At 40.0% G+C, this 18545-nt stretch overlaps 1 protein-coding gene across 3 annotated transcripts; it reads right to left on the reverse strand.

Moving 5' to 3' along the window:
• Window positions 1–737: 737 nt before the first annotated feature.
• Window positions 738–4644, reverse strand: LOC123054047 (uncharacterized). 3 transcript variants are annotated; one of them, XR_006426039.1, is made up of 5 exons: window positions 3939–4644; window positions 2752–2983; window positions 1869–1905; window positions 1645–1721; window positions 738–1103 (listed from the first exon to the last, which is right to left on the reverse strand). XR_006426039.1 is itself a non-coding variant. In XM_044477702.1 (4 exons), exons 1-4 carry the CDS (start codon window positions 4557–4559, stop codon window positions 1063–1065), a joined length of 966 nt encoding a protein of 321 aa, XP_044333637.1. In that variant the 5' UTR covers window positions 4560–4644; the 3' UTR covers window positions 738–1062. The 3 variants fall into 3 exon arrangements, 2 of the variants coding, with proteins under 2 accessions (XP_044333637.1, XP_044333636.1); XM_044477702.1 differs by lacking the exon at window positions 1869–1905 and having other exon boundaries at window positions 738–1098; XM_044477701.1 differs by lacking the exon at window positions 1869–1905.
• Window positions 4645–18545: the final 13901 nt, after the last annotated feature.

Genomic DNA, 18545 nt, shown 5'->3' on the forward strand with positions numbered 1-18545 from the left:
AACCATGGCGGGAGATCTAAAGACCGCCGCATTTTTATGGCACCTTTTCAAGTGCCCGGCATTGGCTTTCGAGGACATTAAGCAGTGTGACTGGCTTATGGCCACGCCAAAGCCAAGCCAACGAGGGCATTGGCTAGCTTTTGACCGGTTTTTAGTTTGCCATATAGAGTTTCCATGAGTTCCCTTCAAAAATTTGTCATCGCTGTACATAAGCCCCTTCTTTTTGTCTAATGAAAAGTTCCTCGTAAATAACAAGTTTGGACTAAACTCTAGCTCCAAACTACAAAGAGGACAAACAATTTTCATCAGTTTTTACTTCTGCTTCGGGAATCAAATTCTCTAGCACCACAGCAAGAAATGCTTAAGGCCTTGTTCGGTTGCGTGTGGATCCGAAGGGAATGAAGGGGTTTGAGGGGGATTTAAACCTCTTATAAGTTAAAATACACCCCTCCAATCCTCTTGGGAGGAGGATTAACCGAACAAGCCCTAACAGAGTTGTGCCCTGATGACACCAAAGATGAAAGTGACATTGCAAGGGTGCAGCACGACTATACCAGATCCATTTTCAGAGTACATAATCAAGTTTAATTAGGTCATTAATTAACGCTACGTCATGTGATGCATTGTGATGCGGACATAAAGTAGAATGTGAGATTCAATTCCCTCAATTTCAATACGAGAAATGCATCAACTGATCAATAGCAGCTAGAATTATATACATCCGTATGTAGTCCGTATTGAAATCTCTAAAAAGGCTTATATTTAGAATCGGAGGGAGTAGATCCCAGTTGTATCCTAGAATGTATGCAATTTCACAGGGAATGATTTCTCCTTTCAACAGTTGAGCAATATATACATTTATTCTCCCAAGAGAAAGAACCACACAAGCAGACTGCCCCAGCACTTATTCGCACACTCCATATATAAAATGATAAAAATCAAATATTCTCTACTGAGAATGATTTCGCCCTTTAAGAATTATCTCCACAAAAGAGAATATGAGTGAACTAAGGCAATGGGTAATCTAAGTCCATCAATGGAATAACATCTTGATCTTTCAGATCATCTGTCCATGGCCTGAATTGATCCTCGTGTGCACTATTCTGCAAAAAAAAAGTGTAAACTTCACAGTTTGCAAATATCTCCATGCTACCAAGGTACGTACTCCCTCCGTAAAGAAATATAAGAGCGTTTAGATCACTAAAGTAGTGATCTAAATGCTCTTATATTTCTTTACAGAAGGAGTATGTGATAGCATATGCGTAGTAGTATAGAAGAAGCATGCGATGAAGATAGTGTATACACTAATGCTGCAAACTACAGATTTCGTTATGATTGGTATCAAGCCCCCCCCCCCCCCCCCCCCCCCCCTAACCTGATCTTGAAATGGCAATATTTGAGCTGCATTGCAAACTAATAGTCTATCCATGACACATCTCCTTCTAATTCTACCAAAAGAATACATGTCCTCCAGCTGTGACAAACTTATTTGAGTATATAAAAAGTACTGTAGTTTATTGCAGATGACCTAGAAGATTTAAGGGTTTGGGACTTTGGGTTTAGATGGAAATGTGAACATTGCAGACATGACCACAATTAGTGCAGATATATTATTATCAGACGTAAATTAGTATTAAAGGATACCTGTAACCAGAAGAAAAATCCACGCATCAGAGCTAAACCCTTGGAAAAGCTAGTGTTTGTAACTTGTTCGACGAGATCTGAAGTTAAATAAACGAAGAGTGTTAATTAGCGGAAATTCAATTCGGCTCCCAGAGCACGTGCTCCCAGGCCCAAAAATAATTTTTGAAATGTCAAAAAAATCAAGACAAAAATTTTATGTGTTCTTAGTCACGTCCAAATGTTACCTGCAAATTTTGAGGCAAAAATGTTAAGCATTTTGGCCTGTGCAAAAAAAAAAATGAACACCAAATGTTACCCCCAAATTTGTTTTATTCACCAACGAAGCACTGCTGCTCCGTTTCGCATGAAAATTGTCAAGCATGCTTGCGACACTAACACGAACATCCACAAAAAATTTCAGAAATTTTTTAGAACATCTACTATTTTTTCCACATTAATTAGTACTATAAGCACAACAACTCAGAACTGTTAAAGCAAAAACAGCATCCTTCATCAAACTGTTACAAAGTAGCTCACATTAACAAACCCTGGGATCAATATTTCTAATATTCTCGAGGGGGCAAGTATCAACGTGTTGTGCTACTAGTTTATACTTAAGTTCACTGCAATACCAAGGACTGCTTAGTGACTTGTCAGAGGGAACGAAAGCTTCTCAAGCAAAAGGAAATTACAATTGTACAGTAATAGAATCTAGAGAATGAGTACCTGACTATGGCACATCAACAGTCTTAGAATAAAGAACAAATTATGTTCAAATGTTTGATTGCTATTTGAGCTGCCCATCAAAAGTATAGAGTACTCCACACCATACTAATACATACATTTACAATGATGGATAGCCCATACTGCACTGGAATTTCAGCACTACGGGATAATTAGCAATACCGAGGATTATTAGAACAACACAGCAGTGTGTCGTCAAGCTCAGTACAGAAAAGTTCATGAAGGGTAAAAAATACAGTTCAGCAGAATTTACTTTACCCAGTTGATTTATTACAATAACAATAAGAAACAAATTTCTGAAGGGAAAGATGGCAAAAGGCAGTACTATAAAAAAGGTGACACAAAAGATACTGTACTTGTCAGTGTAAACACATGATAGCATACCTGGGTAATGATCAAAATACGAATTGCCCATCTCCTCGGTAGGGTAGAATTTTGCATCATTGCGCACCTGTCGCAACTTCACTAAAGGAGTACGAATAGAAGCCATGTCAAACAGCTTAATATATTCTTTCCGGCTAAATGGCTTCTGAAGAGCATCCATCAATCTTCGCTTGAAGTCTGAATCTGGCCTACGGTTGATATGTGGGGGCCATATAGCACCTGATCTATGTGACTGCAAATTTGTAGGAAGCAAAAAGGAGAAGTAAATCACTTATTGTAGTTGACATGGAGAATGGAAAAAGATAGCCACTACACACATGTAGTGATGTACACCTTACGAACTTTGGCTGAATCTTTCTAATTTTATTATGAAGTTCATAGATGATGCTTAATGCCAATTGACAATGTCTCAATTACAAAATGTAGATTAGCTTAACATTTTTCAAGAAAAAACTTAAATTAACATACTCCTAGACTGTTCCACAGGTAGATAGAGTGAATGACTATTGCGTTATATCAAGTGACAGACAATGAAGAATAAACAAAAATGACAAAGTAGGGGGGCTATGTTTGATCACAAATGCTCAATCAGGATGGTGTGATGTTGATGTTCTAAAGACGTTAATGTTTCTACTTGTTTCAGTGTTTGGGAAAAAAGGTTGGGTCCATTTCTTCAGAACTACTGACATCCGAAAATATTTTCTAAAACATACTCCCTCCATTCCTAAATATTTGTCTTTCTAGAGATTTCAACAAGTGACTACATACGGAGCAAAATGAGTGAATCTACACTCTAAAATATGTCTATACATCCGTATGTGGTAGTCCATTTGAAATCTCTAAAAAAACAAATATTTAGGAACGGAGGGAATATATTGCAGGATCACTTAATATTCGTATTTGGAATATGGAAACAAGGCACATGCTACATAATTACTCATATGATTTCAAAAATGTCAATTGATAGTTGACCTATCTACGGTACTGGCACTGACCATTTTATTACACACTAATCAATTCAAGAACAGGCGAACAAGATGAGATTCTTTACACATTGATCAGTTTTAGCATCCAACAGTAACACATTGATCAGTTTCATTATCCAGAAGTAACACACTGATCGGTTCTACAATCCAACAGTGAAAACGTAACGACAATAGGTATTCGAGATTACAGGAAATTCTCACCGAAGCAACGCGAGGCTGAGCATCCTTGTGCCCAATATCTTCCTGACCCTGCATCCTTTGACGAGGGGCTGGATCCGCACGCCAGTCGTAGGCGTTCGGCTCCGGCATAATTACAACCGGCACATCTGAGTCGACCACCTGCTCCTCTCCCTCCGAGGAAGCAACGGCCGCGTCTTTCTCCGATTGCTCCTCGACCCCGCTGCTGCCTCCAGATTGCGCGGCGTCCGGGTCCGGCTCGTAGTCCACAACGACGCCCCCCATCTGGAGCTTCAGGCGGTTATTCACCACGCACGTGTGGTGCAGGAAAATGCGGTAATCCTCGTCGATGTCGACGATGGAGTCGATCCACGAGGGGGGCGTCTCCACCGACGAGTCCCTCTCTTCCGCCCGGAGGTTGGCGCTTGCGCCGCCCGGGGAGGGGTCCGAGACGCATTCGCCGTCGGAGATGGCGATGGGGGACTCGTACCTGATGACGGGGGCAGGGGAGGCGCCGCCGGGCGGGAGCTCGAGGACATAGGAGCTGCCTTCGGTGCGAAGGTGGCGGAGGAAGTAGAGGTAGTCGGGGTCGAACTTATCGGCGGAGCAGTCGCCGGCGGCGAAGGGGGAGAGGAGGGAGGGCATCGCGGGATGGCTTGGGGCTTTGGGCTGGAGGCGACTGTCCGAAGCGGTTGTGTCGCCTTCCCGGGCGACTGGCCTGCCTCTCCCACTCGGGCTCTCGGCTCATGGGAATATGATGCGATTCGTCTTTCTGTACATGTTTTTTCTTTTTTTGATTTGCATGGGCTCTTTTTTTTAGTTGCATGGGTTCTTTTCAAATATCATGTTTTCAGGACCGGCCCTTTTCAAATTTTGCCAATTTTGTTTGCGCGGGAGTGAATGCAAATATCAATGGGAATTACATATTACTAAAAAGGATTATCTGACGTCCGATTTTGGGGTTAAAAAACGGACGCCCTGAACTACGTCGGATTCTGATCAAACGCACGGCAATTAATCGCCGCAGCATGGCAAATTTTCTGTTGATTTTTACAGTACATGGCAATTTTGACCGTAGAACATGGAAAATCCTTATATTGAAGCATGGCAATTTTATTTGTTTTCGCATGGCAAATCTGATCATCGGAATTTTAGCGCTAAAAATCGGACGTTGGATTTTTAACATTTTTGTACTAAAAAAATGAGCAGTCTGGTCTAAATGTAGATGATATCCCTCCACAAAAAAAGGTATATCCTTTAATGTTGGGGAGAACTTTATATTACTAAGGGACTTTTTTAGATGCCAACTTTTTCCACTTCCCATTTTGCGGCATTCTGGTTTTAGCACAATGCCCGTGTTTTACTATGGAGAAAATCTTAATTTTCATGAGACAGGGGTGGCTAGATCGAGCAACCGTGTCACGGGACAAGGGCCGTCCATGATAAACATGATGGGTTGTTTGAGGCTAGTGTTCTTCAAGACATTAGCTTGATATGGGATATAATCCAGAGTTAATTTATCCCGGTAAATAGTGCTAACATTACATTATTGGCTCATTATAAAAAAATAAAAGTAGAATACAAGAAATAGCATTACAATAAATATGGATACGATAGTAGTAAGTGGACCAATCTAGAGTAAAACCACCAACAATCATGGTCCCGATACGTGATACGACAACATTCGGATGGTGCCCCCCGATGGTGCGGAGGTCGCGTCTTCCACGACTCTGACCGCCATCAAACAAAACTCCCACCAGAATACCAGTGACCTGACAATGACAAACTGAAGTTATGCTGCTATGCTATGACGAGTGTGTGATCCATGGGAGGAGAGTCGACAACGATCACTTAACAGGGCACATTAAATGACGAAACCCTTTTATGTGGCTGCAACACACCTAATACAGGACCAACAAAAATGATGGAATGGTAGCCTATATACAAGCTTGTTATGCTAGAGATGACAAAGGAGATATAATAGATGAGAATGCTCGTGCTGGAGGATGAAAGAAATTAAACAACAGGTGTGTGCTCAACATGTTTGTGTGTGGGCATGTTTTGTGTTATTTTAAATAAGTTGTTGTTTCTTTTTTGATCAAAAGGGGCCCCCCACCTCATTTATTTAGAGACATTAGAACTGAGCACCCTCCCAACCCTCTCAGGCTACTAGCATTCAGAGACGACTGTTTTTATGATCTAACTAATCATGGCCGTTTGATCTCCGTTGAGCCTAACCCCTGCTGCTCTCATGAAGTAGGCATTTTTAGCCGTTTGATTTCATTTGTCAAACGTTTCTAATCATCCAATCTAAAGTTGCGCTAAGCTGGCCATAAATTGGGCCTAACGTCGCAAGGGCAGCTACTCTCGTAGCTATTTTGGACTCATGTGGTTAATTGGGCTAGTTTAACTGCTCGGCCCAAGGCAGCAAAAGCCCTCTCATACATTTGCTCCCGTTCGACACAGGAACGAATAAGCGGGTGCTCCTAACCGGCGCTCTCAACGCCTGTTCCTTGTACTAACGCCCGAAGGCGATGCGACTGGGGGGCCCAACAAAAATTCAATCGATGCAACTAGTTTATAGGTAGCGTGAAAAGCGAAAAAATAACCCAAAAATGGTTCTCCTTGAGGATCAAACTCGCGCCGTGATAAGGCAAATGAGTATGGCTAACCACGTGACCAACGACATGCTACCGACCAATTCCAGGGCGAATTTTTTAAGTACATTTGTAGCCACGCAATTTATTACACATATACATGTCTACTGTAGCGCTTTGATTATAAATTATTTGAAAACATTTTGGAAAATTTTCATGAATTACAGAAAAGTTCATTGGTTTTGAAAAAGATTAACCGAATTTTGATTTTGAAAAAAAAGTTCATGATTTTGAGAAATTCCATGGATTTTGAAAAAGTTTATCCATTTGAAAAATTGTTCACAAATCTTGGGAAAAAATTCACAAATTTGAAAAAAAGTTCATCAAAATTCAAAAAAGGTTCATTGATTTGGAGAAAAGTTCACCTGTTTTGAAAACAGCTCATCAATTTTTAAAATAGTTCACAGAATTGAAAAAAGTTCAATGACTTTGAAAAAAGATCATGAATTTTGAAAAAAAAGTTTATCAATTTTGAAAAAGTTCACAAAAAGCAAAAGAAATTCATCGAGTTTGAAATAAATTTCATCAATTTTGGGAAAATGTTCATATAATTTGAAAAAAAGATCATTGAATTTGAAAGAGTTCATCAATTTTGAAAAAGGTTCATCGATTTAAAAGGAATGTTTATCGAATTTTAAAAAAGGTTCATAAAGTTGAAAATAAGTTCATCAATTTTGTACAAGTTCATCTATTTGAAGAAAAACTTTATGAATTTGAGAAAAGAAAGAAAAAAGGACAGAGAAAAAAATAAAAATAAAAGAATAGAAAGGGAAGAAAGATGAAATAACGGAAAAGCATATATGTAATCACACTGAGTGATTTGGTCGGGGGGTTATCCCATCGTCCCCTCAACACTTGCGCTGGAGGTTCGAGTGTGAAAAGGGTCGGCCCAACATGAGGATGTGATCGCTCGACATAGGAACGAATTGGAGGCGGCCAAGAGGATGCGCCGTGCGGTCGAAAGGGGACGGATGCCGCGGACGCTCGATTCAGGCGAAGTGGACGACCTGCGGTGGGATCCAGCCTACGCGTGCCGCTCGCGAGGGAATCCAGCGTGAGGGGATCGAGCGGTGGTAGAGTTCGATGTCAACGGCTGTCTGCTTAATCGACCGCTCCACAAAGGTATGGAAAGGTGAGGGCGCCCCGGCTACCCTGGCCTGGCGCTCATATATCTCCGCGCATCGTTTGTGCATTCTTCAAAGTCTGCCATGTTCCCCAGGTTTGACAAGTTTGAGTGAATTCCAGTTTATGTGTGTTGTTTTTGCTGTATTTGAAGAGCTACTTGGGGTTGCACAAAATGTGATGTTGGCCAGTTACTGATGACCCATAAGTATAGGGGGTCAATTGTAGCTCTTTTCGATAAGTAAGAGTGTCGAACCCAACGAGGAGCAGAAGAAAATGCCAAATGGTTTTCAGTAAGGCAATGTCCGCAAGTGCTGAAATTGTAATTAGCAGAGTAGTTTGATAGCAAGATAATTTATAACGACAAAGTAACGATAGTAGTAACAAAAATGCAGCAAGGTAGCCCAATCCTTTTGAGGCAAAGGACAGGCCAAAACGGTCTCTTATGATAAGCAAAGCGTTCTTGAGGGTACATGGGAATTTCATCTAGTCAATTTCATCATGTTGGTTCGATTTGTATTCGCTACTTTGATAATTTGATATGTGGGTGGACCGGTGCTTAGGTGTTGTTCTTACTTGAACAAACCTCCTACTTATGGTTAACCCTTCCGCAAGCATCTGCAACTACAAAAAAAGTATTAATAATAAATTGTAACCATAGCATTAAACTTTTGGGTCCAATCGGTCCCTTACGGAATAGCGCATAAACTGGGGTTTAAGCTTCTGTCACTCTCGCAACCCATCATCTAATTGCTACTCCACAATGCATTCCCTTAGGCCCAAATATGGTAAAGTGTCATGTAGTCGATGTTCACATGACACCACTAAGTGAATCACAACATACATACTATCAAAATATCGAACACATATCAAGTTCACATGATTACTTGCAACATGATTTCTCCCGTGACCTCAAGAACAAAAATAACTACTCACAAATAATAATCATGCTCAAGATCAGAGGAGTATTAAATAGCATATTGGATCTAAACATATAATCTTCCACCAAATAAATCATATAGTAATCAACTATAAGATGTAATCAACACTACTAGTCACCCACAAGCATCAATCTGTAGTTCCGGTAACAAGATTGAACACAAGAGATGAACTAGGGTTTGAGATAAGATGGTGTTGTTGAAGATTTTGATGGAGATTGCCCTCCTCAAGATGGGAGAGTTGTTGGTGATGATGATGACGATGATTTCCCCCTCCGAGAGGGAAATTCCCCCGGCGGAATCGCTCCGCCGGAGGGCAAAAGTGCTCCTGCCCAAGTTCCGCCTCGATACGGCGGCGCTCCGTCCCGAAAGTCCTCCTATTATTTTTTCTAGGTCAAAATGACCTATACACCAGAAGATGGGCACCAGAGGTGGGCCTGGGTGAGCACAACCCACCAGGGCACGCCTGGGCTCCCTGGCGCGCCCAGGTGGGTGGTGCCCACCTGGTGGGCCCCCTCTGGTAGTTGTTTGCTCCAATAATTCTCAAATATTCCATAAAAAATCCTCCTGAAGTTTCATCTCATTTGGAGTTGTGCAGAATAGGTAGCCTGACGTAGCTTTCCCAGGTCCAGATTTCCAGCTGCCGGAATTGTCCCTCTTTGTGTATACCTTGCATATTATCATAGAAAAGGCATTAGAATTACTCCAAAAAGCATTATTATAGATAAAAACATCATAAATAACAGTAAGAAAACATGATGCAAAATGGACGTATCAACTCCCCCAAGCATAGGCCTTGCTTGTCCTCAAGCGAAAACCGAAATCGAAAAACATGTCCACATGCTTTGAGAGAGAGGTGTCGATAAAAACAAAATATGGATATAGAAGCATCATGTTCATTATTATAACAAGAACAAATTTAAACATAAGACTTTTATCATAGGCTTCTCATGAATAAGCACAATCAAAGTATAAAGCAAAAACTCTATTAAAAACCAACAAACTATGTTCTCAATCAACTTTGCAACTACAATTCATCATCTTTTCAGGAAGGGTCACGTATCGGAGCCTTTAGGCAAGTCCACATACTCAACCATCATATAGTCTTCTATGATTGCTAACACTCACTGCGTACACATGAGCAAAATGTTTCAACCGGACACATAGAAAGATAAGGGCTTATAGTTTTGCCTCCCTACGTATTCACCTCAAGGGTGATGTCAACAGTAATAACTCATGCTATCTATATTCAACTGGACATATGTGCCTAGATCTTTTCTCACCACATGATGCTTGCCAAAGGAGAAAAATAAAAGGAATAGAAGGAAAACTTTGACTCTTTGCATAAAAGTAAATACATAAAAGTAAAAGATAGGCCCTTCGCAGAGGGAAGCAGAGGTTGCCATGCGCTTATTTGTTTGTATGCTCAACCCCTTAGTGCAAAAGAACGTCACGTTACATTGCCCCTTGTGATAGCGACCTTTATTATGCAGTCTGTCGCTTTTATTCTTCACCATCACAAGTTCGTGCAACGCTCAATTTTCTCTTACACTAAATGATCTCACACATTTAGAAGCAATTTTTATTGCCTTTTTGCACCGATGACAACTTACTTGAGGGATCTTGCTCAATCCCTAGGTAGGTATGGTGGACACTTGAAAATAAGATTTGGGTTTAAGGGTTTTTGGATGCACAAGTAGTATCTCTACTTAGTGCGGAATTTTTGGCTAGCAAAGATAGGGGGCAAGCACGACATGTTGAAGGATCTATGACAATATGACTTCTATGTGAATATAAACAAATATAAACCATTAAGTTGTCTTCCTTGTCCAACGTCAACAATTTTGGCATATAATATTTTCATGAGGGCTCACAATCACAAAAGATTTCTAGGATAGTATATTTATATGTGAATCTTCTGTTCCCTTATTAATTCTTTCATGAGTTGCATCATTGACTAATGCTATATTTGTCAATCTCTAATAAAATTTTCTACTTATACTTTTCCTTATGTGGTGTCATCACCTACCATAAGATTAGTATATGATCTTTTTCATTATTTCTTTCTTTTATTTATTTCCTTTCTCTTTCTATTTTTCTTATTTCTTTTCTTTTATTTGCAACAAGAAAGTAAAGAAAGCAAAAACTCAAACTAAACTTTATTATATAACTTGCACACGATTACAAGGATAGATCACTAGGTAAACTCTCAAAGAAGAAAGGATCGAACTAAACTTTTATTCATCTAAAGCAAAAGGTCGAACTAAAATAAGTAAAGGTAAAAAGATAGTGAGATGATACGATACCGGGGCACCTCCCCGAAGCTTGGCGAAAGCCAAGGGGAGTGCCCATACCCGATACTCAATTCTCCTCTGGTGACGAAGAAGAAGGTGGTGGTGATGAAGAAGAGATCTTGTCCTCGGATTTCCATGGCAGTGGTTCACCATCATAAGATGAGGAGTGAGTCTCACGGGTCCTGCAACTAGCAGCCAAACTCATACCTTTAAACCGCGCCTCATATTCAAAGACTTAGTTTTGAAGATCATAGATCTGGCTTTGGAGGAAGTTGATTTGCTCGTTGAGGGTGAAGACAATGTCCTTCATGGGCTCGCCATCCACCTTGAGATCACGGGAGAGGTCGGACCATCATGAGGTGATTGGCGTTGAGTCCACGCTCCACCATCCCCTTACATCGGAAGACTTCCTGCTCCATAGCTTCAAGCCTGGCCTCCACGGTTCCAGTCCCCTTGGGTCCTTGCACATCGTGGAGGTGAAACACCCCCTCATGCATCTGGATGGTTTGAGGGTGCTGGACCACCTCCCGCAGATATGGGTTGATAACGTTCTTGAAGAACTTGTCCTTGGAGGAGCTTGAAGCAGCCATGGTAGATGGGATCTGACAGGAAACAGCAAGGAAAAGAAAACAGAGGATTTCTCCGTGATACGGTGGTTAACAGGTTCGGGAAGTATATATAGATTTTTTATTTTGGAGGACAAGCATACGGTAGAAAAACGGAGTCCGGAAGGTGTCCCAGGTGGGCACAACCCACCTGGGCGCGCCAGGCAAGCCTGGTGCCTTGCGCGCCCTGGTGTCTTGTGCCCACCAGGGTACGCTTCCTGGAAGTTTCTTATTTTCCTAATTTTCTAAATATTCCAAAACTGATAAAAAATATTTTTGCGGATTTTTCGGAGTCCGTTTACTTACCGTATCACATACCTCCTTATTTCACGATTCTGGAGTGTTCCGGAAGGACTCTTTTATGTGTTCTTCCGGTGTCAAAGTTTGGATAATATTACTTTCAACATTAATGGGCATACCTGAGATATAATGTTTTATTCATTGCCCATTAACAACCTTCGGGTTAGTACCTTCAGTATTATTTATTTTGATGGCTCCAGACCGATAAACCTCCTCGATGACATATGGGCCTTCCCATTTTGAGAGGAGTTTTCCTGCAAAGAATCTGAAACGAGAGTTGTACAAAAGAACATATTCTCCGACTTTAAACTCACGCTTTTGGATTCTTTTTCCATGCCATATTTTAACCTTTTCTTTGAATTATTTTGCATTTTCATAAGCTTGGGTTCTCCATTCATCTAATGAGCTAATATCAAATAACCTCTTTTCACCAGCAAGTTTGAAATCATAATTGAGCTCTTTGATTGCCCAATATGCTTTATGTTCTAACTCAAGAGGCAAATGACAAGCTTTTCCATAAACCATTTTATAAGGAGACATACCCATAGGATTTTTATATGCTGTTCTATAAGCCCAAAGTGCATCATCTAATTTCTTAGACCAATTCTTCCTGGACCTATTGACAGTCTTTTGCAAAATTAATTTTATTTCTCTATTGCTAAGTTCAACTTGACCACTAGACTGAGGATGATAAGGTGATGCAATTCTATGGTTAACATCATACTTGGCAAGCATTTTACGGAAATCACCATGAATAAAGTGTGAACCACCATCAGTCATTAAATATCTAGGGACTCCAAACCTTGGGAAAATAACTTCCTTAAGCATTTTAATAGAGGTGTTGTGATCAGCACTACTGGTTGGAATAGCTTCTACCCATTTAGTAACATAATCAACAGCAACCAAAATATGTGTATACCCATTAGAGGAAGGAAAAGGTCCCATGTAATCAAATCCCCAAACATCAAATGGTTCAACAGCAAGTGAATAATTCATAGGCATTTCTTGACGCTTACCGATATTACCTATTCTTTGACATTCATCACAAGATAAGACGAACTTACGGGCATCCTTGAAGAGAGTAGGCCAATAAAATCCAGATTGCAATACCTTGTGAGCAGTTCTATCTCCAGCATGATGCCCTCCATAAGCTTCGAGTGACATTTCCGTAGGATTTGTCCCTGTTCATGCTCAGGTACACAACGTCTAATAATACCATCTACTCCTTCTTTATAAAGATGTGGGTCATCCCAAAAGTAATGTCTTAAATCATAGAAGAATTTTTTCTTTTGTTGGTATGTAAAGCTAGGTGGTAAATATTTAGCAACAATGTAATTAGCATAGTCAGCATACCAAGGAGTACTATGAGCAACATTTATTGCAGCTAACTGCTCATCAGGAAAACTATCATCAATAGGTAGTGGGTCATCAGGCACATTTTCAAGCCTAGATAAATTATCAGCTACGGGGTTCTCAGCTCCTTTTCTATCAGTGATATGTAAATCAAATTCTTGTAACAAGAGAACCCATCGAATAAGTCTAGGTTTAGCATCTTTCTTTTCCATAAGATATTTAATAGCAGCATGGTCTGTGTGAACAGTTACTTTGGAATCAACAATATAAGGTCTAAATTTATCACAAGCAAACACCACTGCTAAGAATTCTTTTTCAGTAGTAGCATAGTTTCGTTGAGCACTGTCTAGAGTTTTACTAGCATAATGAATAACATTCAGTTTCTTATCAACTCTTTGTCCTAGAACAGCACCAACAGCATAATCACTAGCATCACACATAATTTCAAAAGGCAAGTTCCAATCAGGTGGTTGAACAATAGGTGCAGAAATTAAGGCTTTCTTGAGTGTTTCAAAGGCTTCTAAACAATCATCATCAAAAACAAAAGGAATATCCTTTTGCAAAGACTCGTAAGAGGCCTAGAAATTTTAGAAAAGTCTTTGATAAATCTCCTATAGAAACCAGCATGACCTAAGAAACTACGAATACCTTTTATATCTTTAGGACATGGCATTTTCTCAATTGCATCAACCTTAGCTTTGTCCACTTCAATACCTCTTTCAGAAATTTTATGACCCAAGACAATGCCTTCATTAACCATAAAGTGGCACTTCTCCCAATTCAAGACAAGATTTGTTTGTTCACATCTCTGCAAAACTCGATCAAGATTGCTTAAACAATCATCAAAAGACTTCCCATAAACAGAGAAGTCATCCATGAAAACCTCAACAATCTTTTCACAAAAGTCAGAGAATATAGCAGTCATACATCTTTGAAAGGTAGCAGGTGCATTACATAAACCAAAAGGCATACGTCTATAAGCATAAGTTCCAAAGGGACAAGTAAAAGTGGTCTTTTCTTGATCAGGTTGAGAAACAGGTATTTGTGAAAAACCAGAATATCCATCAAGGAAGCAAAAATGTGTGTGCTTAGATAATCTTTCAAGCATTTGATCAATAAAAGGCAGAGGGTAATGATCTTTTCTAGTTGCTTTGTTTAATTTTCTAAAATCAATTACCATTCTATAGCCTGTAACAATTCTTTGTGGAATAAGTTCATTCTTATCATTAGGAACAACAGTTATACCTCCTTTCTTAGGGACACAATGAACAGGACTTACCCATCTACTATCAGCTATAGGATAGATTATACCTGCTTCCAGAAGTTTTAATATTTCCGTTCTTACCACTTCTTTCATCTTCGGATTTAACCGACGTTGGTGATCAACAACGGGTTTAGCATCAGGTTCCATATTAATTTTGTGCTGACATAGAGTGGGACTAATGCCCTTTAAATCATCAAGAGTATATCCAATAGCAGCTCGGTGCTTCCTTAGAACTTTCAATAATCTTTCTTCTTCATGTTCTGAAAGGTTAGCACTAATAATAACAGGATATATCTTCTTTTCATCAAGATAAGCATATTTCAAAGTGTCTGGCAATTGTTTTAATTCAAACACAGGATCACCTTTAGGTGGAGGAGGACCTCCTAGAGTTTCAATAGGCAAATTGTGTTTAAGCAGAGGACGTTGTTCAAAGAAAATCTTATCTATTTCATTTCTTTCATGCATATGTAAATCATTTTCATGGTCTAGCAAATATTGTTCTAGTGGATCAGTAGGAGGCACAACAATAGAAGCAAGACCAATTAATTCATCTTACTAGGCAATTCTTTTTCATGAAGTTTTCTACTAAACTTGGAAAAATTAAACTCATGAGACTCATCACCAAAACTAACACCGACAGTTTGTTTCTCACAATCTATTTTAGCATTAACAGTATTCAAGAAAGGTCTACCAAAGACAATGGGACAAAAGTCATCTTGTGGGGAACCAAGAACAAGAAAATCAGTAGGGTATTTTATTTTCCCACACAAGACTTCAACATCTCTAACAATCCCAATTGGTGATATAGTGTCTCTATTAGCAAGTTTAATAGTAACATCTATGTCTTCTATCTCTGCGGGTGCTATGTCATTCATAATTTCTTGATATAAGGTGTAAGGAATAGCACTCACACTAGCACCAATGTCACATAAACCATGATAATAGTGATCTCCTATTTTAACTGAGATAACGGGCATGCCAACAACATGTCTATGTTTATCCTTTTTATCAGGTTTAGCAATTGTAGTAGCTTCTTCACATAAGTAAATAACATGCCCATCCATATCTTCTTCCAAGAGATCTTTAACCATAGCAATACTAGGTTCTACCTTAATTTGTTCATCAGGTTTAGGTGTTCTAATATAGCTTTTGTTAACCACAGTTGAAACTTTAGCATGTTCCTTTATCCTAACAGGGAAAAGTGGTTTCTCAATATAAGCAGAAGGAACAACTGGATCAACATTATAAAGTATAGTTTCTTCTTTAACTGGTACCGGGTCTTTGATTTCTTCTTTAATAGGTGGGTGATATTTAACCACTTCTCTTTAGGGAGATCAACATGAGTAGCAAATGATTCACAAAAGGAGGCTACTATCTCAGATTCAAGTCCATATTTAGTGCTAAACTTTTGAAAAGCATCGGTATCCATAAAAGATTTAACACAATCATACTTAAGCTTAATACCTGACTCTTTACCTTCATCGAGTTCCCAATCTTCAGAGTTGTGTTTAATTCTTTCCAAAATATTCCACTAAAATTCAATAGTCTTCTTCATAAAAGAACTAGCACAAGATGTATCAAGCATGGTTTGATCATTACGAGAAAGCCGAGCATAAAATTCTGGATAATAATTTCTCTTGAGAGCTCATGATTGCGGAATGAATATAACATTGACTTCAGCCTCCCCCAAGCTAGAGCGATACTTTCAACTTCATGAGGCCAAAAATTATATATATAATTCTGATCACGATGAACTAGATGCATAGGATAATTTTTTTGGTGGAACTCCAATTTCAATCGATTCCAATTCCAAGATCTAATATCATCGCATAGCCTATACCATGCCAATGCTTTTCCCTTCAAAGTTAAAGGGAAAACCTTTTTCATAACTTCATCCCTAGGTAAACCTGCAAGCTTAAACAATCCACAAATTTGTTCCACATATATCAAGTGCATATCAGGATGTTCAGTTCCATCTCCTGCATAAGGATTAGCTAGCAGTTGTTCTATCATACCCGAAGGAATTTCATATTCAATATTTTCAGTAGGTGCAGTAGGTTGAGGGGTAGCTAATTGTGGTTCCGGTCGAGGTGAAGATACCCCGAACAAACCCCTCAAAGGATTGTTTCCATAGTAACCAGTGACAATAAATTTCAGCACACTATATAAATGTTTCCTTACCAAATTCCGCTTACCAAAGGCGCTTCACTCCCCGGCAACGGCGCCAGAAAATAGCCTTGATGACCACAAGTATAGGGGATCAATTGTAGCTCTTTTCGATAAGTAAGAGTGTCGAACCCAACGAGGAGCAGAAGGAAATGACAAGTGGTTTTCAGTAAGGGGATGTGTGCAAGTCCTGAAATTGTATGTAGCAGAGTAGTTTGATAGCAAGATAATTTGTAACGAGCAAGTAATGATAGTAGTAACAAAAGTGCAGCAAGGTAGCCAAAACGGTCTCTTATGATAAGCAAAGCGTTCTTGAGGGTACACGGGAATTTCATCTAGTCACTTTCATCATGTTGGTTCGATTTGTGTTCGCTACTTTGATAATTTGATATGTGGGTGGACCGGTGCTTAGGTGATGTTCTTACTTGAACAAACCTCCTACTTATGATTAACCCTCCCGCAAGCATCCCCAACTACGAGGAAAGTATTAAGAATAAATTCTAACCATAGCATTAAACTTTTGGGTCCAATCGGTCCCTTACAGAATAGCGCATAAACCGGGGTTTAAGCTTCTGTCACTGTCGCAACCCATCATTTAATTGCTACTCCACAATGCATTCCCTTAGGCCCAAATATGGTGAAGTGTCATGTAGTCGACGTTCACATGACACCACTAAGGGAATCACAATATACATACTATCAAAATATCAAGTTCACATGATTAATTGCAACATGATTTCTCCCGTGACCTCAAGAACAAAAGTAACTACTCACGAATAATAATCATGCTCAAGATCAGAGGAGTATTAAATAGCATATTGGATCTGAACATATAACCTTCCACCAAATAAACCATATAGTAATCAACTACAAGATGTAATCAACACTACTAATCACCCACAAGCACCAATCTATAGTTCTGGTAACAAGATTGAACACAAGAGATGAACTAGGGTTTGAGATGAGATGGTGTTGTTGAAGATGTTGATGGAGATTGCCCTCCCCAAGATGGGAGATTTGTTGGTGATGATGATGACGATGATTTCCCCCTCCGGGAGGGAAGTTCCCCCGGCGGAATTGCTCCGCCAGAGGGCCAAAGTGCTCCTGCCCAAGTTCCGCCTCGAGATGGCAGCGCTCCGTCCCGAAAGTCCTCTTCTTATTTTTTCTAGGTCAAAATGGCCTATATAAAGATGGGCACCAGAGGTGGGCCTGGGTGAGCACAACCCACTAGGGCGCGCCTGGGCTCCCTAGTGCACCCAGGTGGGTTGTGCCCACCTGGTGGGCCCCCTCTGGTAGTTATTTGCTCCAATAATTCTCAAATATTCCATAAAAAAATCCCCGTGAAGTTTCAGCTCATTTGGAGTTCTGCAGAATAGGTAGCCTGACGTAGCTTTTCCAGGTCCAGATTTCCAGCTGCCAGAATTCTCCCTCTTTGTGTATACCTTGCATATTATGAGAGAAAAGGCATTAGAATTACTCCAAAAAGCATTATTATAGATAAAAACATCATAAATAACAATAAGAAAACATGATGCAAAATGGACGTATCAGTTACCTACATATGCTCTATGTCAATACCCAGGTTCTCCTCTCTTCTTCCTTTGGCAGTATCGCAGTAGCATCCAGGAGCTATGTTTCTTCGATAGTTCGCCCCTTGATCTTCAACTTTGTTGCATATTGTTGGGGAACGTAGTATTTCAAAAAAATTGCCTACGATCACGCAAGATCTATCTAGGAGAAGCATAGCAACGAGCGGGGAAAGTGTGTCCACGTACCCTCGTAGACCGAAAGAGGAAGCATTTAGTAACGCGGTTGATGTAGTTGAACGTCTTCGCGATCCAACCGATCACGTACCAAATGCACGGCACCTTCGCGATCTGCACACGTTCAGCTCGGTGACGTCCCTCGAACTCTAGATCCAGCTGAGGCCGA

Source organism: Triticum aestivum, chromosome 2D, assembly GCF_018294505.1.
Source record: "Triticum aestivum cultivar Chinese Spring chromosome 2D, IWGSC CS RefSeq v2.1, whole genome shotgun sequence".
In the NCBI taxonomy this organism is placed as follows: domain Eukaryota; kingdom Viridiplantae; phylum Streptophyta; class Magnoliopsida; order Poales; family Poaceae; genus Triticum; species Triticum aestivum.

Excerpts from the sequence above, each read along its gene's own strand:
- LOC123054047 (XM_044477701.1), bottom strand. The coding sequence starts at position 4,559 with ATGCCCTCCCTCCTCTCCCCCTTCGCCGCCGGCGACTGCTCCGCCGAT. Across the intron at positions 2,984-3,938 it reads CTCAGCCTCGCGTTGCTTCG|TCACATAGATCAGGTGCTAT; the intron begins GTGAGAATTTCC and ends ACAAATTTGCAG. Across the intron at positions 1,104-1,644 it reads GATTTTTCTTCTGGTTACAG|AATAGTGCACACGAGGATCA; the intron begins GTATCCTTTAAT and ends TTTTTTTTGCAG.